The sequence below is a fragment of the Phocoena sinus genome, chromosome 4 (assembly GCF_008692025.1).
Source record: "Phocoena sinus isolate mPhoSin1 chromosome 4, mPhoSin1.pri, whole genome shotgun sequence".
NCBI lineage: Eukaryota > Metazoa > Chordata > Mammalia > Artiodactyla > Phocoenidae > Phocoena > Phocoena sinus.
In genome coordinates, this window is record NC_045766.1 from 92,046,132 (window position 1) to 92,072,399 (window position 26,268).

The 26,268-nt window shown below is 35.7% G+C and overlaps 1 protein-coding gene across 4 annotated transcripts in view; it reads left to right on the top strand.

Annotated features, from left to right (window-relative positions):
- Window positions 1–26,268, top strand: part of CBLB (Cbl proto-oncogene B) — a 216,251-nt gene that overhangs the window by 146,034 nt on the left and 43,949 nt on the right. For all 4 annotated transcript variants that reach the window (XM_032630820.1, XM_032630821.1, XM_032630822.1 and 1 more), the window contains 3 exons: window positions 8,770–8,955; window positions 10,501–10,866; window positions 18,840–18,934. In XM_032630820.1, coding sequence (XP_032486711.1) covers window positions 8,770–8,955; window positions 10,501–10,866; window positions 18,840–18,934 — 647 coding nt within the window. The remainder of the gene's footprint in view (window positions 1–8,769; window positions 8,956–10,500; window positions 10,867–18,839; window positions 18,935–26,268) is intronic.

Genomic DNA, 26,268 nt, shown 5'->3' on the forward strand with positions numbered 1-26,268 from the left:
GAAGTATTTTTTCTTTTAGATACTATTACCTGTCATTGTTTATTTAGGGAGAAATAGACACCACAACTGGATTGGTTTGGCAAGAATTGGTTGTATTTCTTTACTGTATTAATGTATACATAATTATGATTACATTACATGACCACATTAAATTTACTGTAATCTTATAGATTTAAATACTGATAAATCTTATAGATTTAAAACGCAGAGAAAATGCAACATTGCCAACATGTCTGCTGGCATATTATTTTAAGGACTATGTAATTTAGATAAGCTTACAATAGTCTTATTTTCTACATAAGTAAATTAAAATGATTAAGTACAGGGAACTCTAATCAATACTCTGTAAATGACCTATATGGGAGAAGAATCTAAAACAGAGTGGATATATGTACATCAACCATACTCCAATAAAAATTAATTTAAAAAAATGATTAAGTATATATTCTCTAAAGTAGGGTGAAGAACTTAAGTAACGAAATAGCAATTGCTTATTGTTCAAAGCTACTGTAACTGGTATTTTGCCAGCAACAGGGCTTTCACATGAGGGCATTTTTCAGTGGCTAAAGATAATTCCCTTAATTCTCAGGATGTTCTTGTTTCTCAGCCATTTTTATGGAAATATTTCTAAATTATATGTCACTCTTCCCTGACTTCTCAAAATTGGTTACACGGCTGAATGAACCAAAGGGCATAAGAAGCCACTATAATCAACGTGACAGACTTCTTCAGGTTTACATTTTGCTACAAGATTTAAGGGCAGGGCTTTCCTGGTGGCTCAGTGGTTGAGCCTGCCGATGCAGGGGACACGGGTTCGTGCCCCGGTCCGGGAAGATCCCACATGCCGCGGAGCAGCTGGGCCCGTGAGCCATGGCCACTGAGCCTGCGCGTCCGGAGCCTGTGCTCCGCAACGGGAGAGGCCACAACAGTGAGAGGCCTGTGTACCGCAAAAAAAAAAAAAAAAAAAAGATTTAAGGGGAGGTTGCATGCAGACAGGGGAAACATAACTTTGAATTAAAATCACATATATATTTGGATTAGAATGCAAAACCCATATAAGTGTTTAAAGTAAAATATGAAACTTCAAAAGAAATTTCAGGGTTATAGAGGCTCGTCACAGGCTAGGAGATTATGTCCCTCTTATAAAAGGTACTTCAGGGAAAAGCAGTATAGCTCTACGTAGCTAATAATGTTTAACATTTTAATGGAGAGGGCCCTTGGGGTTATTTCACTTGCGAGGCTGTTTGCAGTTCTTTAAAGTAGACCCTATTGCAGTTTTATTGACCACCTCCCTGTCAAACCTCAAAGAGAGCTCTTACTCCAGTCAGCTCTTACTCCGTATGTAAGTTTCTAACCATTTTCCTTCTCTTCATTGCTTCGAATTTGTAGTATCTAAAAATTTTACCAAAGTTACTAGTGGAATGTCAGCAATAATAATAATTTAAAATAATGAACCTCAGTTTACACACAAAGTTAATATCCATATTCTTAGTAAGCTAGCAAGGTGCTTATTCCTTGTTACTGTTCCTAGGGGGAGAAATACAGCAGAAATTTTCCATTGAGATGACTTTTCTTTTTTTTATTTTTGGTTGGTTGGTTTTTTGGTTTTGTTTTCTAGGACTGTTAGAGCACTTTTAGGTTCACAGAAAAAATTGAGGGGAATGTACAGAGATTTCTCATGCACCCCCTGCCTCCACACACGTGTAGCCTCCCCATCATCAACATTCCCCCACCAGACTGATAAATTTGTCGTAATTGATGAACCTACATTGACACATCATTATTGTCTAAAGTCCATAGTTTACAGTAGGGTTCACTTTTGGTGTGGTACATTCGTGGGTTTGCACAAATGTATAGTGACATATATAGTATCATGCAGAGTATTTTCACCGCCCTAAACATCCTCTGTGTTCTGCCTATTCATCTCCCCCACCAAAACCCCCAGCAGCCATTGATCTTTTTACTCTCTCCATAGTTTTGCCTTTTCCAGAATGTCCTATAGTTGGAATCATGCAGTATGCAGCCTTCTAAGATTGGCTTCTTTCACTTAGGAATATGCATTCAGGTTCCTCCATGTCTTTTCTTGACTTGATAGCTCATTTCTTTTCAGCACTAATAATATTCCATTGTCTGGATGTGCCACAGTTTATTTATTATCCATTAACCTACTGAAGGACATCTTGGTTGCTTATGAGTTTTGGCAGTTGTGAATAAAACAGTTATAAACATCTGTGTGCAGTTTTTTGTGTGAACATAAGTTTTCAGCTCCTTTAGGTAAACACCAAAGAGCATGGTTGCTGTATTGTATGTTAAGAGTATGTTTAGTTTTGTAAGAAACCACCAAACTCTTCCAGAGTGGCAGTAGCATTTTGCATTCCCACCAGCAATGAATAAGAGTTTCTGTTGTTCCACATCCTCATTAGCATTTGATGTTGTCAGTGATCTGGATTTTGGCCATTCAAAAAGGTGTATAATGGTATCTCGTTTTAATTTACATTTTCTTGATGACATATGATATGCAGCATCTTTTCATATATTGATTTTCCATCTGTATATCTTTAGTGAGGTATCTGATAAGGTCTTCGGCTCATTTTAAAATCTGATTGTTAGTTTTCTTATTGTTGAATTTTAATTTTATATTTTAGAGAACAGTTCTTTCTCATATGTGTATTTTCCAAAGATTTTCTTCTAGTCTGTGGCTTGTATTTTTGTTATTCTCTTGACAGTTTCTTTCACAGAACAGAAATTTCTCATTTTAATGATGTCCAGCTTGCCCAGTATTTCTTTCATGGATGGCACCTTTGGTGTTGTATCTAGAAGACCTTGTATTTGGTGGTCACTTTTTAGATTTCTCCTATATTATCTTCTAGGCGTTTTATAATTTTGCATTTTACATTTAGGTTTGTGGTCCATTTTGAGTTAATTTTGTGAAGGGTATAACGTCTGTGTCTAGATTTTTTTTTTTTTTTTTTTTTTTTGCATGTGGATGTCCAGTTCTTCAGCACCATTTGTTGAGAAGACTGTCTTTACTACATTGTGTACCTTTGCTCCTTTGTCAAAAGATCAGTTGACTATATTTTGGGGGATCTGTTTCTGTTCCATTGATGTATTATATGTCTATTCTTCTGCCAAAACCACAGAATCTTGATTAGTGTACCTTTATAGTAGGTCTTGAAGTCAATTAGTGTCCGTCTTCCAACTTTGTTCTTCTCCTTAACTATCCTTTTGGCTATTCTGGGTCTTTTGTCTCCATCTAAACTTTAGAATCAGTTTAACCATATCTAAAAAATAACTTGCTGGGATTTTAATTGGGATTGCATTCAATCTGTAGATTAAGTTGGGAGAACTTTTCTTTTTCACTCCAAGTTTCTCCCTAAATTCCTGCATATTGAGACTGCTTGAAGTGTGACTGTGGATAAGTATGAAATGATTGTACTACTCTTACACCATGTTCCTCATATAAGCATTTGTTATCTAAAAGGGAACAATGGTACAGTACTCCAAAATAGACAACATAAATCATTTATACTTATATTACAAATTACACATGAATATGTGTACATGTAAATGGCTCTGTAACGGATACCTTCTGAATAATATTCTGCATAGGCTATTATTTTAAAGTCTTTTGATTTTGTTATGTTCACAAATGGATATGAGCAGAAGAAGAACCAAGAGGATAGTTAGTAGCAGGAAAATATTAGAATATTTTATTTTAATTCTATTTTACTAGAATGTTTTACTTAGAATATATTTTATGTGATAAAAGTTTTATCAATGTCCTTCATTAATTTTCACGCATTTAGAGAAATGTCATCCTTTTCATCATCCTTATAATACATGTATCTACCTTGTTCAGATATGAAAATTCATTAAGTAAAAATCTTCTTAGAAATATTATAAAATTGACTTTGATTGTCTCTGGGATTGTCAGAACTCTCATCTTATTAGTAATTGGAGAGGTTTTCTCTTGTCCTGTTTTTAATAATAGCCTGGCAGGGTTTGAAGTTCCTTACCAAATGTTTTTCCATTTCCATAATAATGGATCCTATTAAGGCTGTTATAAAATCGCTCTTTAAAAGGTATGGATAAAATGAAGAGTGACTAAAATAGAATGAGTCCCTGATTATTATTGGTAATTGCGGAGCATGCTGAGATGAGCTTTTGACTACTTACTTCTTGGGCCTTTTCTCTCAGGATTTTCTGTTAAAATTACAAATTCAGATTTCTCTATTCTTTATGGTAGTCATTCGCCTCCTATTCTAAGTGCTAAAGAATTCTGTAAATTTTGTCAGAAAAAATAAAGAATACCATTTATTCATTTCATGAAGCAAAGGGTTTGGAAAAATTGGTGAATATGTAGACATAAAAGAATCAAATGTGGTCTTTAAATTTCTAGAGCACCAGGATTTCAGCCTGTTGAACTTACTTATCAACAACCAGCATTAAAGAAGTTAAGAGAAATTGTTAGACAGATAAGCTGGTGTGATGATAATACAGGCAGGAATCAAGGCACCCAGCTTTTGTATTTTGAAAGGTGCGGAAACGAAAAAGGATCATATATTCTGAAGTTCTGAGAGCAAGTGTAATACTAGAAAAAAGTGAGAATTACCTAAAATCAAGATAAAGGAATTATTCAAATCAGCTATCCTATAACTTGAAACTATGATTCCATCCTTCCCAGTTCTTGCAGTTACCTCTATATAAATGATTTTCTTTATATTGTGCAATGAATTCTGTAAAGTTAATTCTGTGTCCACATCCTAGTTTCTGCTTCCTATGCTTTCCTAGGTAATCTTTTCTTAGCTTTCCATATCCTTGTCCTAATCTAATAGAGTGGACAGACAGAGATGAAGGAGTGACAAAGAAAGGATTTCATGTAATGCAGTGGCAAAAAGCGTATGATCCTTTTAAGAATCCCTTGATTAATATGCCTTTTTATTATACTAATTAATTGTATTTATTCTCTAGAAGATTAAAACCAGAAGAGCAGTAGTGAAGACAAACTGAGAAAAAATTATTCCCCACAAATGAAAAAGATAGGGGTTCACTATCATATAAAGAGCTCTTTCAAATCAATGAGGGGTAAATAAAAGAATATGGTAGATAATGGGACAAAGAACATAACATGAGTGGGCATGTGAAACATTGTGTGAGACTTCTCTTCTCCTTAGACTTTCAAATAGGAAGGGAAAAAATATAATTGGTGATTACTCAAATAAATTAAAAGTGACCTTTAATGTGACCATCTACTAAAAATGTTTACAAATGTTCACAGTTAGCATTTGAATTTTACCAGCAATGAAAGTTAATGCAAAGTTTCAATATTCTAGTTGCAGAATTGTTCACAGAGACAACAAAAAGGCTTCAGCAAAGAAAAATGCATTATTATCTAAAGGGCACTGTTAAATTATCTACTCTTACATGGGGATTTTACTATAATTTAGGAGAACTCTGGAAAATGAATAAGCTATGATTAATTTAGACCACATAAGAAAGAGAAAATACTTTTTGTTTCTTCACATACTCTTCACCTATTCTCCATAAAATCCTTCTGACTAAGCCAACTTACAGTTACTGTAATGCTTCAAAATGAATTAGTCTTTCGGGAGGGTAGTATAAAATCACCTTGAGAATACAATATGAATTGTTCTTTTTAAAATATTTTTTATTTATTTTATTTTTGGCTGCACTGGGTCTTCGTTGCTGCGCGTGGGCTTTCTCTAGTTGCGGGGAGCAGGGCTACTCTGTTGCAGTGCGCAGGCTTCTCATTGCGGTGGCTTCTCTTGTTTCGGAGCACGGGCTCTAGGCGCACGGGCTTCAGTAGTTGTGGCTTGCGGGCTCTACAGCGCAGGCTCAGTAGTTGTGGCGCATGGGCTTATAGCTGTGTGGCATGTGGGATCTTCCCGGACCAGGGCTCGAACCCGTGTCCCCTGCATTGGCAGGCGGATTATGAATTTTCTTAAGCAAGTTCTGCTTCAGATTACATTCACAAAGCTGTAGAGAGTATGCTTGTCTGGAGGTAACTAGAAGTTCAGGGTTACTTCTGCAGCACACACAGTGGTTTGGATGTCTGTCCAAAGATTTTCAATATACCCTTTCAGTATCTTAACAGTTCACCCACTTCAAATCAAGTCCATCCCATTATTTAAACACACTAGGAATATGGTAACTGCTTAAATATTAAATTAGTGGTTAAACCAGAAGTCAAGTTCTAATGATGATGGTGGGCTGCTGGCTCTGTCAGGATTCTCCTTCCTGTTCCAGGTAATTAGGGAAGCAGGCAGGTAGTTGTGGAAGAAAAGTGCTTGGAGGAGCATAGGTCTTTGCAGTAAATGCAACGAGCAGTGAAAAATTTCTCTGCAAGTAACTGAAACGATGAAGTGCTATGTATTCTCTGTATATCTATGTAAAAATTATTTCTTTACAGGATAGGAACCATGTGGATAGCTTTGCTTCTTGAGTCTTTTTCTGTAAAGAATAATAACCAGATCAATAAAGAATCTTTATCAGGTAACATTTTTTCTAGTTCTCAGAGAATGTAACTTACCCTTAATGGGAATTTGGAGAATTAGATGTCCTGTGACATCTCCTGATCTGATTGCTACGAACTGTGATGCACTTAGTTTGACATGAGGAGTTTTTTCTATTCTGTCCGTGATCATTTTTGGATTGGTGTTACTCCGTAAGGTTCAAATTCATGACCACGTGAGGCTCCATGACTTTTGGGGTAAAAGTCATGTTATTTTATTAAGAATACTGGCTGCATGAAAATCAGCTTATGACTCTACAGTTTCTGCTTTTTCTCCTTCAGTTAAGTAGGTAAGAGATATAAAAAAGAATCATGAAATTAATAAGAAAGGGGTCTTAAAATTTACATGTGAAAGTGCATCTGAATTTATTGACGTATTTTAAGTTATTTGGCATCTATTGAGGGAGACAAAGAATTGACAGTCTAGCAATGTCATGGCAATATTCCAGTATACCTGAAGTATGGTCTAGAAGCTTCTGCTTAGACACTCAAATTTATTTTTAAAAAGCCTTTACCAGGGGAAGCATAAGTCCCCACTCCTTCAGTGTGGGCTGCACATGGTAACTTCCTGGCAAAGAGTACAGTAAGGAAAATGGGAGAAAAAGTAAGTAGCTTTGTAGTGTAGAAGCCTTGACAGTCAGTACCTCAGCCAGGTAATCAAGGTCAACATCAACAGTGATGAATCCCACTGATAGTGTAGACCCTTGATGTGATGTGGTTAAAGTGTTACTTTACCAACATGGCCTTCCTTCCAGAAACACACAATGCTAGTCTAATCATGAGAAAAACATCAGACAAATGACAATTTTAGTAAATTAGAAAAAAAAGACCTTCCGTGATGTAACTAAGTGTGAACATGACCACAAATTTATTATCACATCTCAGTTAAGGACAGAATGGCTAAATCTTTCTCACTATTGCTAGAATTGAAATTAAATTGTCAGTTGACATTGACTACTCTTACAAAGGTAAGTAATGTTAGGGGGAAATGGCTTAAAAACAAGCTTAAAACTCCTTATAAATACTAGCACTAGGAAACAGATGAATATCAAAGCATGCTAGATTAATGTAGTAGGTATAAAAATTAAGCCTAGGTCTCCAAAGAGGTAGGTAGTAACTTAGCCTTGAAAAGGAAACTGCTTGATATTTCAGAACAGAATATTGTTATCCTAGTGAGGTTATCTGGTTAATTAGGATGGCTTTTATATCAAATAGGAATCAGGTTATGTCAAACACACACACACACACACACACACACACACACACACACACACTTCTGAAACAGGGTTACACACATACGTACAAATCAAAGTACTTGTTGATGGCTTTTTGGTGCTCTTTTATCTACCAGATAACATGGAAACCCTGTAATAGCATAGAAATCTATCAGAGTTTTAGAAGTACAGACTTTCCTAGATTTAATTGTTTTTAAAGAAGAACATTTAACTTGAGGATTTATTTTCCATGTGAAGGCTTGGGGGAAAATATCTGGTCTTAAACCTGTTTATTTTAAATACACAAATTTTTAAAAATCCTTGTCTGATTTAATTGGTTTATAGGAAAGTAGATTATGCACTGGATACGTATTTTATATGGAACAAAATGATTTCTAAGTTCTAGAATGTACTATAAACCCAAAGACCTAAGGAAATTCTATAATACAGATAACCAAGAGCAATGTGCGTTACTGCATTGCATGTTTCTCATAAAATGTAGACAGGTTTCTAGAAAAATGCCTGCATTTGATTGGGTTTTTTTTTGTTGTTGTTGTTGTTTCTGCGGTACGCGGGCCTCTCACTGTTGTGGCCTCTCCCGTGCGGACCACAGGCTCCGGACACGCAGACTCAGCGGCCATGGCTCAGGGGCCGCCCAGCCACTCCGCGGCATGTGGGATCCTCCCGGACCGGGGCACGAACCCGTGTCCCCTGCATTGGCAGGCGGACTCTCAACCACTGCGCCACCAGGGAAGCCCTTGATTGTTTTTAAACTACCCTTTTGCTGGTTTTTTCCTAGACCCTTTCTACAATATGTAGGAGAAACTAATCCACTTATTCTTTACATAATACTGCTCTTGAGGGACAATGTGAGCTCCTTCCATCTATTAATCAGAGTAAACTAAGTGAGTTTATTTTAACAGATGTGCAATGGCAGATACATTCTCAAAACCAAATGTCTTAAGAACTGAAAGGTATGTACTTTACACCTCAAATAAACATCATTCTCTTTTTATATTCTAGTGCACTGACAGGCAGAATTCCCCAGTCACATCACCGGGATCCTCTCCCCTTGCACAGCGAAGAAAGCCACATCCAGACCCTCTCCAGATCCCACATTTAAGCCTGCCACCAGTGCCTCCTCGCCTGGATCTAATTCAGAAAGGCGTAGTTCGGTCTCCCTGTGGCAGCCCAACTGGTTCACCAAAGGTAAATCAATTTTATTAGAAACATAGATAATAATTTTATGTGATGATTATTGATTGCTCAGGTTTTTAAAATTCCGTTACTCATATTTCTTATGCTCTTGTTTATGAACAACTTTGATGGGTCTCTCATTTTGTTTATAGTGAGTCCACTATCATATTCCTTGCTTTATTGCTATAAAAGTTACATGATTATTCAGAGAGGGCACATGTCTGTAACAGCCCCCTGATTTGCTAAAATAAACAGCAAAGTAAGTATAGTTATTCTGTAAAATGGATTTAAAAGGTCATTACATGTATTAAAATAAATTGCATGCTCTTATTAAATGATATTTTACACTCATTTTCATAGTGTCTTGACAAGAAAAATGTTATGAGAGTATATTTGCATAGGGCTTAAGATGTGATAGACTATCACCCAAGTTTCAGGGTGACTCAGAAGAGGGAATTATATGTACCTTTTATACCTGAAGGAATTAATTACAAAGAATTACAGTATTTGCAAACTAATTGCATTACTGTTTAATATTAAAGACATAATTCTATCTGTACATCTGAGCCCACAGTTGTAGTTCTGTGCAGATTTTTTTCCAAATTTGAAAAGGGAATATTTTGCTTTATTAAATATAAGATTTTAAATATTAATCCCATTTGGTAATATGTGTTACGGTCTAAAACTATTTGGGAGCACAGTATTTTAATAGTATTAGACTTTTCTACATTATAATTAACATGGTTTTAAGATCATATTAAGACTTTTTAGGATGTTATTTAGTCAGAATTATGTAAACACACATTTTTTTGCTAATATTTTCAAACAATGAAAGGGCAAATCATTCATCAGATGAACTATGTAAATGAAAATAAAAACTGTGAAAGTTACATAGATTCAGTTTAGGAGCTTATACCTTCATATTTCCACATAAGAATCAGACTGATTTTTTTTTTTTTTAAGATCCATAAAACTCAAGTAAGGTCTGTAAATAATGCTGCTCTATTATTTGTGAATTTTCACTATTCTGGTAATAACTGTTAAAGAACCGGAGCACTTTTCCCCCTTGTCACTTGCTCTGTATTATAGAGGTGAACACAAAAATAACAAAACCAACATTTTCAGTCTTCCAAAGAAGTTACAAATCAAGGTGCTCTTTTAAAAAGTAAAACAACAACAACTTTGATGGTTTCTGCTGTTTCTCCTAAATCACAGAAACGTGCAAATAAAATAATGAATGACATTATTATTTTAATGTCAGCCAGTCAAAATCACCATATAATTTTGATATTCTGCTACGTTTCCCTCTAGTCCTTATAATCCTAACATTTGAGTTTACGTATTCATTTTCTACAAAGAAATCTTAATATATTTGAGTTTTTCATTAATATTTTAAACTTTCATTAGTTGGTGATAAAATAAACTCATTAAAAGATGGCACAGGAATCTAATAAAGCCCTACTATGGCTTAGAAAACAAAAGCAATAGTATACTAGTCTGGAAGTCATTTCAGTGCATGGAACCTCTTTTAATGTTTTTCCTCTTGTGTTTCTTTAGTCTTCTCCTTGCATGGTGAGAAAACAAGACAAACCACTCCCAGCACCACCACCTCCCTTAAGAGACCCTCCTCCTCCTCCACCTGAGAGACCTCCCCCAATCCCCCCTGACAATAGACTGAGTCGTCACTTCCTTCACATGGAAAGTGTGCCTTCCAGAGACCAGCCGATGCCTCTGGAAGCCTGGTGTCCTCGGGATGTGCTTGGGACTAATCAGTCAGTGGGATGTCGCCTCCTAGGGGATGCCTCTCCAAAGCCTGGAATCACAGCGAGTTCAAATGTGAATGGAAGGCACAGTAGAATGGGCTCTGACCCAGTGCTTATGCGGAAACACAGACGCCATGATTTGCCTTTAGAAGGAGCCAAGGTAAGAAATACTCAAAGCTGAAGCTAAATAATCTGCTTATAGTCTTCTGATAAGAGGTAGTATAAAAGTTTGAGCGGTGTTTTTTTCGCCTAGTGTGACACTTCCCTGCAGGTCTTTAATTATCTGCAAATTGTAAATAATCAGAAGCTCATTAAAACTTGAACCTAACAGAAGTCAGGAAGAAGGTTCTAAGTAATGATTTAATTTTCATATGAAGACACCAGACAATTTGCCAGAGATTTAGTTCACCTTCCCTTATTTCATCTGCAATTTTTTTTCCTATTAATGTTGTCAATGGGAGAATCAGCAGTCTTTTTTTATTTAACTCTCTTACTTCTATCTAATATGAAAAGAAAGTTGTATGGTTATAGCATATCATCAATCAGTCATTGGAGCTATTGTTGCCTGGGACAGCACACCTTAGGCAGCCAGGTAGAATGAACTTCTCACATACATAAAAATACCAGGTCCAGTTCATTGTTGGAAAGCAAGGTCTTTCTCTATAAAACTGAAAGACTGTCACACATGTTGAGTGCTAACATGAAGGATATTACCACTGTCATTTATATGTACAGAAAAGAATTTAAGCATACAGGGAACCGAAGAGGCAGCAGCAGAAATCATTGAGTTTCAAACCCTCAGTGGGCCCCTGGCAGAGCTATCCTGTAATGTTTTCTGGTATTTGTGTCAATGATATTTTTGACTCAGATCAGATCGTCACCATCTTCCTTCAGCTGAAGGAGGCTTTGCCTCTTTTGAAGACTGTAATATTTAAGTGTTCCCATCTCTCTTGATCTTAAGTTGTTATTTTAGGGGAGTAGACTATTCCTTCAAAATAATAGTTTGTAGTTGGTGAGTTAATCAAGAAACAAATAAGTGTGAAGAATGACATGTACTAAATTCCTGTATGTGTGTACACACATGCGTGCACATGTGTGAAGGAAAACTCTGTATAAGATTTAGTTATTAGTGATATTCTAGGGTAGCCAAGATAGCAAGAGTCAAAATTGTCTACTCAGGCATTCAAAACACAGGGGAAGAGTGGTGGTGGTTTGCCGTAACTCTTTGTTAGTGTCTTGTTGGTACCTGCAGGCTTTCATCTATTATAAATATGAAGATCTGTAAAGGTTTTCTTCAAGGTCATGCAAAGGTGATGTAAATGGAAGAGAAAGCACTTATAAAAGCATTTTTATAATGTTCTCTGAAAATGGGGAGCTTATCTTCAAAAGTATGTTTCTACAACTTAGAATCTTGATCAGAAGGACCTGCCTTTTTTTTTTCCAGTGATATTTTCTTCCCTTTAGTCTCTATTACTTTTCATTCATACATGATCACACTTGCCTTAAGGAGAGTGTTCAGAAGAGCTCCGACATGAATGGTTATATCTTAGCAACATATTACAATTTATTTCCTGAATGGACTTAGAAATACTTAAAATATAATAATTATCTTGGGCAATTCACTGAAGACCTCTTGTTTCAGGGTTCTTCTTAGATAATATGTTATACAGTCTTAGCACTAAATAAACCTGCCCTTCTAAGCCCTAGAATACAGGCTATTAATTTTTGTATGGATGGTGGTTGTTATAATTTCTTAGGTTATAGGTATGAAATTTTATTTTTATTATATTAACTATGTTATTAGTATTAGTAGTGATTTAAGTTATAAAGATTCCTTTACATGTTTTCTATGTGAACTTTCATGTCTTGATCCTTGATACATGTTAATATCCCAGAGAACATTGAGTAAAGTACAAAATTTATGTCTTATTGAAAGCTGAATTTGTTTAGCTCTATCTAAATTAGGCTCATTAAAATTCATGAAGGTCTAATCTCATATGTTGTGTGTATTAGCATTGCAATGCTTATATTCTCAAAGTTAATTTCAAGTTGCAACTAGATTAACATTTTTACCAAAATTAGACACCTAATATTTCTCATTTCAGTATAGTTGTTTGACTTTTAAGGCAGATTATAAAGAAGGATTTATACATAATGTATTAAACGCTATAAAACAGACCATGTCTCCCCTTATTCTCCTCTTTTATTATCTTTTGAAGGAAAAATGGGTCCACTTCAGTAGACCACAAGGTATATCACAACTGACATAAAATAGAAAAAGCCCAATTCCTCTCTTCTTATTTCACTGTTGGGAGACTTAGAGGCTAGCTTCAACCGATGGAATACTGCGTCCATCTAGGATCCTGTAATTCTCAGTCTCTGCCTGATCCTGGGTTGGAGTTTGTTTCTTTTCTTTTCTTCTTTTTTTTTTTTTTTTTTTTTTTTGCCGTACATGGGCCTCTCACTGTCGTGGCCTTTCCCGTTGTGGAGCACAGGCTCCGGACGCGCAGGCTCAGCGGCCATGGCTCACGGGCCTAGCCGCTCCGCGGCATGTGGGATCTTCCCGGACCGGGGCACGAACCCGTGTCCCCTGCATCGGCAGGCGGACTCTCAACCACTGCACCACTAGGGAAGCCCTGGAGTTTGTTTCTTAACTTACGTCTCTGTAGTTCCTCAATCCAGATTGATTTAATTACATATTTGTAAGCACTTTCTACATACAAGACTCTCCTAGTGTTCAGGATAACCAGAATCCCGATGTTCTCTCCCCTTTCAAATTTAACAAAATGTTTTTATAGAAGAGGAACTGTTTAGCTCCTTTAGGCAGAAGTAAAAATATAAGGCAAACCTGATAGCTGCATTTTAACAAAACTAAAAATCTGATCAACATATATCCACCAGGCTCTGGAATCAGACCTGAGTTTTACTTCTTGCTCTAGAATTCACTGGCTTTGTGGATGCAAGCAACTTACTACATCTATGCCCCCAATTCCACTTATTTCCCTTACTTTATGAAATGAAATAATAATAGGACCTAGTTTCTAGGAGAATAGTTACCCTCCAAGTATCTAAGCCCCCATACCCCTTGGTTATGGAATAAAACCAAACTAGATGTGGAGTCTTAGTATAAGTTGTAACAGTTCATTTTCATTTAAAATAGTTGTCCTTATTTTTTTTTTTAATTTAAAACCAAAATCATTATCTCTTTCTCTCCTTCCTCTCTGCTTTTATTTAGCATAGTGGCTAATGAATACTCAGCAAACACTCAATAACTGGGTTGCTGAGTTATTATAGTTAGGTTGATGACAGAGGGGAAAGAGTATATGCATGCTGGGGTTGGAGGTGGGCAGGGGTAGGGCAGGAAAGGACTTGGAGGAAGAAGATGTCTGTGGTACGCTAGGAGCGTAGACAGTTTTTTTAATGTATTTTTCCAGCACTCGCCTTCAGCCAAAGGTAAAATGTAACTTTCTTGTTTAAAATAGGATTTTTTACTCTTTTAGAGAAGTAGTCATTTTCTATAGATAGATCACATATTCACAATAAGAGGGAAACAAGGGAGAAGGGTTGAAGAAGAAGGGGAAATGATTTTGATTTAAAAAGACTTGTATATTAATGAAAATGGTAAGTGTTACAATATATTCTCACCCTCCATACCTAGTGTGCAGTCTTTAAAATTTTTTTTTAAAAAATGTTATCATGCGAATAAAGGGTATAGGGATTTAGATACTTGGAGGCTGATGTGTTATCTTCACATAACCCGTCAGTCTCTCCAAATGTAAGCAAATACATTTCTGTGTCAAAGAGTAACAACTATCATTCAGACTTGTTTTCATTAAAGGAAATATCTCAAATTAAATATCATCTGCCCATTTTAAAGATAAGAAAACTTAGATGAGTACTAAAAGTTTAACATTAAGTGTACTATATGTAACACCATAAGGGGAATTCATGAAACTAAACATTCTATAGAGTGAGGACTTGCTGCCCTTTGTTGTGTGTCCTATGTCAGTGTGCCAGTTCCCATCATCCATTAGAACCATTTGCCCTTTTTATTTGCATCTTTCCTAGATAAATGGTAAGGGAAGCAAGGATAAATTACATTCTAATTACTCTATTTGCTAACTGTAAAGAGCTCTAAGAAAAAAAGCCCTCTAATTCATAATTAAAATGAAGTGTAAGAATTCTCTGTGACTTTAATTTACTCCCATTTCTCTTCTCCCTCCCACCTAGCATAATCAAGTTAACTAAATTAATACTTTACTTTTTAACATGAACCTGAAAGCTAAGAGTTGTTAGGTTTATTTACCTTGTTTTATTTTATTGGTAGGAGATTTCTTTCCTATAGGACTGTTTCCATTCCCTCAGATTCTAGCCACATTATAAACCTGTTCCTTACTTAATACTTTGTTGGCTAGATATTTAGTTATTGTTGTTGGTTTGTTTGTTTTAATTATTTTATTGCACGAAAATGTTTTAAAATATCATTGGAGACTTGAAATGTATCTCCTTATATCTAGATACTAACACTGTGTCCAACTATATTTGTTCCTCTTAAAAGATTAAGAATGCTACTGTTTCCTATGTGACAGAAACGATCTCTGACTTATGTTACTTCAAGTGACATTATTCTAAAATGACCTTGTGTACAATAATCTCTTGAAGATGTTGCTAGATAAATACATAGGATGATTCCTCTTTTTGAGATTGTGGCTTTTGCTATTTTGGTGGAGAGGCACATGTTTATAAGAATGAACTTAAACTTATCTGTGAATCTCAGGTGCTGTCTTTCAGAAAATAAGTCCTCTGTGTACACAGGTTTCATTTTTAATCTAATGTTTCTGAAGGATAAATTACAGTGATATTTTTGGTGTAGTGTATGTGTGCTCTTACATGTGTGGGATGGAGGAAGGGGGTTGTGTTTGGGGTTTTGTAATTAAAAAGGTTTTTCTTAATTGTGCTAAGATTATCACAATTGTGTTTGTTTTCCCTACATCTCAAGGGTCCCAAATGCTTTAACATTAAATTTTAGACAATATCTGAATCATAGGAAGATATTTCAAACTTAAAAATTAGGATGAAATGTTATCTTGAGGCATGTGAAAAATATTAATACAGGGTAACCTAGAGTTTATAATAAATTTTGTGATAACTCAGATTATACTTCTTCCACAGGTAGTATAAATTCCCCTTAATGTATTCTTATTCCTTCAGCCTCTTTCAGTTAAACGAGTAGGATGTTCAAGACACTGTGGCGAATACAAAATGAATCAAGCACAGTCTAGTGAGGATGAGACAGGTATATAATTAAGGGATGAGGCATAGGCGAAGCATCCAGAATATATAATGTGGGATGCCCTAGGGGGAGAAACATTCCAATTGAGATGCAGGGTAAAAGAAGGAATAAAGAAAGCTTCGTGCAAGACGGATCTGTAGACATTAAAAGATCAGTAGGTGGGGCTTCCTTAGTGGCGCAGAGGTTGAGAGTCTGCCTGCCGATGCAGGGGACACGGGTTCGTGCCCCGGTCTGGGAAGATCCCACATGCCACGGAGCGGCTGGGCCCGTGAGCCATGGCCGCTGAGCCCGAGCGTCCGGAGCCTGTGCTCCGCAACGGGAGAGGCCACAACAGTGAGAGGCCCGAGTACCGGAAAAAAAAAAAAAAAAATCAGTAGGTGGTGGTGTTGTAGACATGACAGGAAGGAATAGCATGGAGGTGGGAAGGTAAGCACAGTGCAGGAAGTCAATTTTGGACAGACTCGGGCATACAGAGAGAGTAAGTACGGTAGGTAAAACTATGGCAATATAAACTGAAAGCAGTTACGGAGTGGAATGTCTCATATTCTATACCAAGTTATCTTTAACTTGGTAGACAAAAAAGAGCTTTGAAAACTTTTTTGGCAGAGGAATGATACGATCAGAATATTTAAGTTGGTAGCATGTCCAATGGAATTGTGGTAAATTTGCAACAGTGAACTAGGAAGGCAGAAGAAAAAGATGTTTCCTTAGTTGAGAGATTAAGAAGGCCTGAATCAGTGAGATTTCAGTGTGAACTGCTTCAGTTGATACTACCAATCTACACATTTGAGGAACTACTGTTTTCTCCTATTTGCAAAAGGCTTTGCAGATTTCCAGAGGACGTAAAATATTTCTTGTTGGCTCAAAAAGTTGTGACTTAACTGCAGTCTCTAAAGTAGTTTTAGATAAAATGATTTTGTCTGATGAAACGGATGCAGGTGGGAACATGGAGTTCAGAATGAAATAATCGTAAATCTTGTCTTCCAGTCGCTTTAGATGAACAGAAACATGAACGTCATTTTAGTACCTGCATTTTTAGGTCCTTTACAAACATGTATGTATGCACATATGTAGTATAATGTAAGTCAGTCAGCAGTCAATGTTCATTTGAGCCCTACTGTGTGTAAAGCATTGAAGGAATGTCCTATAAAATGAGGAAATCAGAGTCTTTGTCCTGAAAAAGATTCACGTAGAACTAAAACAACAGAAATTGTTATTCCCATAGCTCCCTTTTATTTTATAATTGCTGAAATTTTACTAAGTATCAACAGTGCATTAGATACTTGCTCCTATTAAAACAAATAATTGCATATAAATCCATATTACATTTCCCAGAATGAATTTTAAATGTGTTTATGACAGAAACATCAAGGAGATTTGATTGCAGAAATCATACATTGTATCCATTCTGGCAACAATTGCACAGGACTCAAATTAAGGATGACTTTATATGCCCATTATACAATGAGCACTTGTGATTTGACACATGTATTTGTTGGTTAAAAGGGATTTTTTTATGTTAGAGGTTTTCATTGAACTGTACAATAATTAATATCTACTGAGACATTTCTTTAGCAAAATTGAAAAAACTCTGCCTTGTTTTGTTATTTGGTCCATTGTCAGAAACCCTAAGAGATATTTTTGTCATAGTGTATCTCTAGTGTATTGAATCTCATGAGGAATCAAAGCTATAGCACAGGACTTGTTTTTAGAGTGATACTTTAATGCTATAAAATTTATATTTTGTTGCTTTAAATTGCAAACATTGATATATTTCAAATGGATTCTTTAAACATGTTCCTTTTCTTAAGTTGCTAGGGAAGGGTATGGCCTTTTCCATTTTGCACTCTAAAGCTTCAACACCATTTTAGAACTGAGGGGTGAAAAAAGAATTGGTAGGTCATTGATTGGGTTACCTAGAACTATTCAAGTTACATCACATCCTTTTTGCCACAAATCAGCCTACACCTCTTAAATATGAACTAGTAAAGAGTTTGGGAAAGAGCTTCATGATAAAACCCTAATGATTAAAGGTCTTAAAATATGTTTAATCTGTCTTTGCAAAGTTACTCTTTTTTTCTTTTAAGTTGCTTTCATTTCAAGTTGTTGGATTAGTTAAGAGCAGTTGTTAGACAGTTCCCATATGTAACTGAGCAATCTGGAAACCAGAATTTCTGAATTCTGAGTAAACACTGGCTCTCTATGGTACCTTATGAGCAAGGTAACAATTTTGGTTTGTGTTGTTCACACACCAAAAATTATATTTAAAATTGCTTGCACTCTGAAAGCCAGACCAGGTCTCTAGTTACCAGTAGTGCTAAAGCTTCGGCCTTGAAAGAACAAAGGCGTTTCTGATTATACTCATGCATTGTTTTATCAAGAAGTTTAGGACATGTTCTGTTAACCCCAGAGAGAGATAATTTAGAACACTTTTATTTGGGAGGAATTGAAATAAGAATTGTACGAGTGCTGCTTTTTTCTTTATTGAATCCTTACAGAGAATGCTAGCTTTTCAATAAAAACTGATCATGTTTGGGGACTTTTACTATTTACCTAGCTATCTATATGATTTATAGAAATTATAGCATCTCCTCTCAATATAAGAGAGGTTGAATCAGGTTGTATTTTATTTTTTCACATAAAAAATGGTGCTACTTTCGGGTGGTGATAAATAATCACGATGGTGCTCCTAACTCCTAAGTAAATTATATGATATTTCACTTGTTCAAATAAACTGAAATTATATATTCTCTTCAAAATTATAGATTGTCTAAGAACTGTTACTGTTTTAAGGTCCTCCAGAAGTTAAATTCTAAACTAACCCTTTGATTTCCTTTCAGGTCTTTTCCAATGGTCACCTGGGAAGTGAAGAATACGATGTTCCTCCCCGGCTTTCCCCTCCCCCTCCAGCTGCCACCCTTCTCCCCAGCATCAAGTGAGTTTTACTGAATTTGGAGACCAACTGTCCATGCATAAAGTTGTTATAAAGAGTGGTTTTGAGGTTCTTAGTACAGAAAGTACAGGGGTGAATATGCATCAGTAAAAATGAACCAGCTGGATTTTTAAAGTACCAGAAATCGAGATCCTTTCTGATTCTTTGCTGATAACTACAGCATTTTTGAGACTTACCTGCACTCTGAGATTACACATAAAGCAACAGAGAAAAAGCTAAGTCTTCCCTGCATCCAAGAAGAGGCTCAAGTAGCACAATGAGCTCTCCTTTCCAATTCATGTCTCTTCCTTAGAGGTATCACATTTATCCCACTACCCAGTTTGACATGATAAAATAATCTTTGGTTCCTCCAGTTTTCTCATTTCTCAAATCCGTTCCGCCACTAAGTCCTGTTGATTGTTCTTTTAAAGTTTTTCATATTCAGCTAATCTTCCCCATTGCCCTAGTTCTGGCTTATAACGGGACAACTGAAAGAGCCTTCTACCTGATCATATGATATGATCTCAGAATGGAATATCAATGGATTTTAAAGCTAGAAAAATGAGTTAAACTAGGTGTCTCATTTGAAAAAATGGGGACACAAGAAGCATATCAGACAGTTAAGGGATAGTGTCTATCCAAATCAAACCTGGATAAAACCGTCTCCTGATGGCCATTTCCCTACTCTATATTAAATCAGGCTGCCTGTCTTTCCTCCAGTATATTTTATTCAGGTAGCTGATTTAATTTAAATTCTGCTTTCCCCAGATCACTTTCCTACTCAAAGCCCAACATTGTTCTTTCTTTCCTTCTAAATTAATTCTGTGCTCTCCTGCTATATCAGTAAGATCCACAGAATTTTACCCAATTAAAATATCATTCAGGAATTCTAATGCTTGCCCTCTAATCTTGTCTTGATTTTTTTTTCCTGGTTTTTTGAGTCTTTCATGCTGTTCTCTCCTGTGCACCAAGTTTTCAGAATCTTTATTCTGAAGACCCATGTCTTAGGCTCTATTTCTGTATGAAAACTTCTGTGACTTCAGTCATAATGATGGTAGTAAGACTGATTCTCATTCCTCCTCCTAGAGTTTATTTTCTACACATTTAATTATGTACTTTGCGCTACTGTTTTCTAATACTAAAGTGCCTCTCCACGTTAAAACGATTATAAGGTTTTAAGGGCAAAAACCTTTTCCGTAATCTTTGCTTCTCCCTTAACACCTTACTGTTTGCTGTTTAATGAGTATACTGATAGTACTTGGTCTCTTGGTGGATTGACTTTATCATCTGCTAAGGTCCTCATTTCTAACTGAAAGTCTTAGAGCATCTTCACTCCTTCCTCTGCTGGTCACTGGATGCAAAAGCACGATAAGCTAGATACCAGCTCCCAAAAAATTTACCATCTACTTTAAAATAAAGTTAACGTACATGAAATCACAAGAGAACATTATGCACTAAACTGTATGCATCTAACTTGTTAGTTTTTATATAAGCTTGGAGAATAGACTATTATAGACTTTGTAAGTCAAGGATGTCTTATAGAGAAGATGGAAATTTCCTGAGTCATGGAGGACGGGCACAATTGGGAAGGGGTGTGCATGAGAAAAAGCATGAGTATGAAATTTGACATCATTTAGGGGGCAGTGGGAAACTAAGCATTGGACCATTCTTTAGTGGCCATTTTTCTTGGAGCTGGCAGATATGTAGCAGACATAGAAGTTAGAAGCAAATATATATATTCTGTGTAGTAGGTTGTACATCAGTAATAACATATTGATATTGTAGCACCAAATGAACTCTGGATATTTGTATATGTGATGAAAACATCTAAGCTTAATTACCTCTAATTCAGAGAACATCAGAAAACGAAGTACATGAAATCTTGCTAATTAGAGATTAAAATTTTACATTGTTTATTAAATTCATATTGGCAAGTGGGATAAAAGGCAGAGGTCACCATTTGCTTCATCTATATTTAGTATTAAGTGCTTGTTTTTCTATAAAGAACAACAAATTCATAGTAAAATGCCTTTTATTGATATTTTTCTAACACTTTAGTTTGTATGTGTACCTGGATATACTTTCACCGCATTTACTCTTGATTATTTTCCCTCAAACAATGCAGTTGCTTTACTTAACCAGAGAAATACTTTAACAATGCATCCTTAACAGCAAATTAGTTTTCTATTTTGCATGCTGCAAATTAACCATAGTTAAAGTTGCAAGTGCTGGCTTTTAATGGCATGTTTATCTCTCCATCTTGTTTATTCTGACATATAGGTAGCAGTTGGTCATTGTAGAAAATATGGAAAATATATAAAAGAAAAAAATTAAACAAATACATAAATATAAGCATTTACATACCCCAAATATCAATGACCAGAGTTTTTGTTTTGTTTTGTTTTTCTTGAATTTTTGAATTTTATTTTATTTTTTTATACAGCAGGTTCTTCTTAGTCATCCATTTTACACACATCAGTGTATACATGTCAATCCCAATCGCCCAATTCAGCACACCACCATCCCCACCCCCACTGCGGCTTTCCCCCATTGGTGTCCATATGTTTGTTCTCTACATCTGTGTCTCTATTTCCACCCTTTCAAACTGGTTCATCTATACCATTTTTCTAGGTTCCACATATATGCGTTAATATACGATATTTGTTTTTCTCTTTCTGACTTACTTCACTCTGTATGACAGTCTCTAGATCCATCCACATCTCTACAAATGACCCAATTTCGTTCCTTTTTATGGCTGAGTAATATTCCATTGTATATATGTACAACATCATCTTTATCCATTCTTCTGTCGATGGGCATTTAGGTTGCTTCCATGACCTGGCTATTGTAAATAGTGCTGCAATGAACATTGGGGTGCATGTATCTTTTTGAATTATGGTTTTCTCTGGATATATGCCCAGTAGTGGGATTGCTGGGTCATATCATAATTCTATTTTTAGTTTTTTAAGGAACCTCCATACAGTTCTCCATAGTGGCTGTATCAATTTACATTCCCACCAACAGTGCAAGAGGGCTCCCTTTTCTCCACACCCTCTCCAGCATTTGTTGTTTGTAGATTTTCTGATGATGCCCATTCTAACTGGGGTGAGGTGATACCTCATTGTAGTTTTGATTTGCAATTCTCTAATAATTAGTGCCATTGAGCAGCTTTTCATGTGCTTCTAGGCCATCTGTATGTCTTCTTTGGAAAAATATCTATTTAGGTCTTCTGCCCATTTTTGGATTGGGTTGTCTGTTTTTTTAATATTGAGTTGCATGAGCTATATATATATTTTGCAGATTAATCCTTTGTCCGTTGATTTGTTTGCAAATATTTTCTCCCATTCTGAGGGTTGTCTTTTCATCTTGTTTATGGTTTCCTTTGCTGTGCAAAAGCTTTGAAGTTTCGTTAGGTCCCACTTGTTTATTTTTGTGTTTATGTCCATTACTCTAGGAGGTGGATCAAAAAAGATCTTGCTGTGCTTTATGTCAAAGAGTGTTCTTCCTATGTTTTCCTCTAAGAGTTTTATAGTGTCTGGTCTTACCTTTAGGTCTCTAATCCATTTTGAGTTTATTTTTATGTATGGTGTTAGGGAGTGTTCTGATAACATTCTTTTACATGTAGCTGTCCAGTTTTCCCCCAGAGTTTTAACATTCTGACTTGTTTTTCTTTTTAGCCTTTTTTTTAACATGATTTAGATTACATTGTAGAGATAATTTCATGCTCTCCTTTGTCACTTAATATTTTAATAAGCATTTTTCTTAATCATTTATGCTGTACTACATTTATCATGGAACCAGCATGGAATTCTGAAGTGACCATTAAAATAAAATCAGACTTGGTCCCAGACGTGACTCCAGTATTAATATTTGTCTGTCTTTGAACAAGGTAACTTCTGTGGACCTCACTCCATCTGATAATGAAGGGATCTGTTTATCTTAAATGATCTCTGAAATCCTCTTGAGCTTCAATCTTTTAGGTTCCATGCAATGTTTTTTTAAGGGGTACTCATCTGTAGTATTAATTACATATGAATACTTGGCAACTTGAATGCTCATTTATAGTTGGTTGGTTGCATCCCATTTTTGAAGCCAGTATAACTTGGATTACTGCTCTGGGTTTTTTGTTTGTTTGGTTTTTTGTTTTGTCTACTTCAGCTTCATTAGAGTGTATAACCAGAGTACAATGAGAATAGATCTTCAGCTCTGGAGAGGCATAGAATACAGGTCTTAGCAAAATGTCACTCAGGGAAATAGGGATGTTGGATGTTCAAGTATATTGTTTCCGTGTCAGCATCTTAGTACATGTTTCAAAATTAGGCCAAAACAACATAACAGATTGCTACCCAACATAGACTTTGATAGTTCTCACAAATGTTGAGAGCCCCAGTGTTGAATTCAGTAATATCAAAGCTAATATTTACCTTTAAAGCTATACTGTGTTGTTAATATTTACTGAAGTATAATTGTTAAATTATTTGATGTTACTCTGATTCCCATTAAATTGATGGAAGAGGCTACTCTGTGATAGTGTTTTCTTTCTTGTAAAACAGTATGACTGCAATTATATGACTTTTATTGTGTAATTTATCTGGAGACCTAGAAGAATATAGAATTTATTTTGAAAGCATATTCTGTCATAAAAGTAAGCTGAAACTGTACTAGTGCATATAGGTTTACTTATTTTTTTTCCTAAATGGTTTCTACTTAAGGTGATTGACACTTAGCTATAAATATAAATTCTTAAAAGCTTGAAATGTGGGTAATCATAATTTTTTAGGGGAAGAATGAAAAAATCTATATGAATTATTTTTATTGTAGTGTCAATTTTTACTAAATTATATTTTGAAATAATTTGATTTTTCAAAATTAAATGAAACCTGAAACAGTTAAAAATACTTATTTTACTTAACACAAGATGTTGGCCAATAAGCAAAGGAATTACTGTAATAATGGAATAATTACTTCAGGTAAGATAATGTTCTGGAATGCTGAGGAATGTCATTTTTTAGAAGAATATTTTTCTTGTTCCTTGTCTTTTAGAAATGGACCTTTTGTACTTTTGACATATTAATCTTCAACTTTCAAATACATGTGAATCAATATTACTTAATATTTTTGTAAAAAGGGTGTTTTGTTGTTGGAGGTGGTGGTGTTGATCGTTGTCATAGATTTTTTCTAAATGGATAAGGTGCTAATAGTTTAAGCTCAGTGAATAGAGTATCCAGGTTTTGCCTAACTATCCTGTTTTCATTCAGTTGCGTACTGACTGGAGAGTCAGAGTGAACAAGGTAAAATCCCATCCTCATTGGAATTTGTGCTCTAGTTAAGGAGAACAGCAAGTAAACCAATAAGCATAGTATATTGTCAGGTAGTGGTAAGTGCTAGAAGGAAAAATAAAGCAGGGAAAGGAATAAACAGTGATAGGGAGGTTTATACTTCAGATGAGGTCATTAGGAAAGGTAATATTGAACAGAAACCTGAAAGAAGGGAGCAAGCCATGAGACTGCCTTGGTGAAGAGCATGAAAGCTAGACAGTGAGGCAAGTGAATCCCGTTGGCTTATCTGGAGAACAGCAAGAGGGACAGTAGGGCTGGGGTTGAATAAGGTATATAGGGGCTAAATCATATATTGCCTTCAAGGCCATGATAAGAACTTTGGTTTGGTTAGTTTTAGGAGCCATCGAAGGTTTTGATCAACATGATGACATGATGCTGGTTTGTGTTTTTAAAGAGGGTCACTGGCTGCTACATGAATTGTCTTTAGGACAGCTGAAGTGAGACCAATGGAGAGTGTAGTCGTCTGATGTGGTGAACCAATAAGAGATGGTCAGGGCTTTGGGATGATGGTGATGGAGTTACACAGTCCACTTTGGGTTGTATTTTGATCCAACAGTACCTGTTAATAAATCAGATGTCTGTGAGGTACAATAAATAGGGATGGTTTATTTTTATATAGGTTTTTCTTAACGAAACTGGATGAATGGGTTGGTGCCATTTACCAGAGGGAGGGAAATTGGAGAAGGGCAGGTGTGGGAAGGGGGCAGGGGTGGTAAAATTAAGACTTAAGGCTCTGTTGAGTTTCGGTGCCGATTATACACACATCCGAATAGTGATGTTGAGGGGACAATTGGACATACCATCTAAGCTTTCACTTTTATATTACATTCAAGTAAATACTTTAGTAGGTACTATCTAAAGCTGATAAAATGATTTCTACATGACCAGTGCCCAAATTTAATTAGACTTGTTATACTCTTAGACATATAAATGTAATCCTAGAAGTTTTTTCTAATATAGGAACTTATATATGAAAATATCACCTTAAAAAACTATATCGTTTACCCCTGAAATGTTGATATTGTAGAAAACGTATTTAGAACATTTCTGTGTGGTAAAAATTATAATAAATGCTATCTATTATTATGATAATCTAAAACAAACTAGAAATGTGGATTTGTGAATGCAGCCTCAACTACTGCCACCTTCCAGTGAGTGATCTAAGAGGTCCACACCGCCAAACAGCATCAGCATCTGTGCCCGCGTGTATGTGAGAGTGGTTGTTTTTAAATAAATAGTGGCCAAAATGGTCTGTAGATAGAAAAGTGCAGAAGACAAAACTAGACCAGTTTGACTGAAATGGTGGTCAAATTCATGGGAGAAGGGAAGTTTTGTTTTGTTTTGCCTTGTTTTTGACTGGGGAGTGAAAAACAGAAAGAAGAGATTAAAGCAGTATGCCACAGGAGCTATTAAAGCAAACATCACATTGTAATTTTTAAAAACTTAAGAGAAAGAAGCTTGATGGAAATTTTTCATCTTATATACTGTGCATACCGGGCTTCACTGTTTATGCTTAATAGCAAAAGAGCAGGGCAACATGTTCTGTTATTGTTCACCTCAGGGTTTGTATAGACAATACACACTTCAGTTTTGCATTAATCCTGTTTATGTTCAATGATGAGAAATTAATTTCATTGATTTAAAGAAAATATGGTAGAGAACTTTAAATGGAAGATCAAGCTGTAATTAAGAACTACTCTTTTCTTAACCCTAGTGAATGAACAGTGATGCTCTTTTGTTAATTTTTGAACCAGCTTTCATTCAAATACCTTAAATTATTTTCAGGATTTGTCAAGATGTTGCACTAGTTTTACTTGTTTTACCTTGGGTAGATAGAAAGGTGAACTAATATTGAAGATGGCAGTCCTTTGTAAGTTACAATCGACATGATGTGTATGGGATAGTGGGGGATGGGTCCATCTTTTCAATTTTTTCATTATGATCACTATGGCATTCTTCTCTCATTGTGTATCATGTAGAAATGTTTGTGCATTTGGT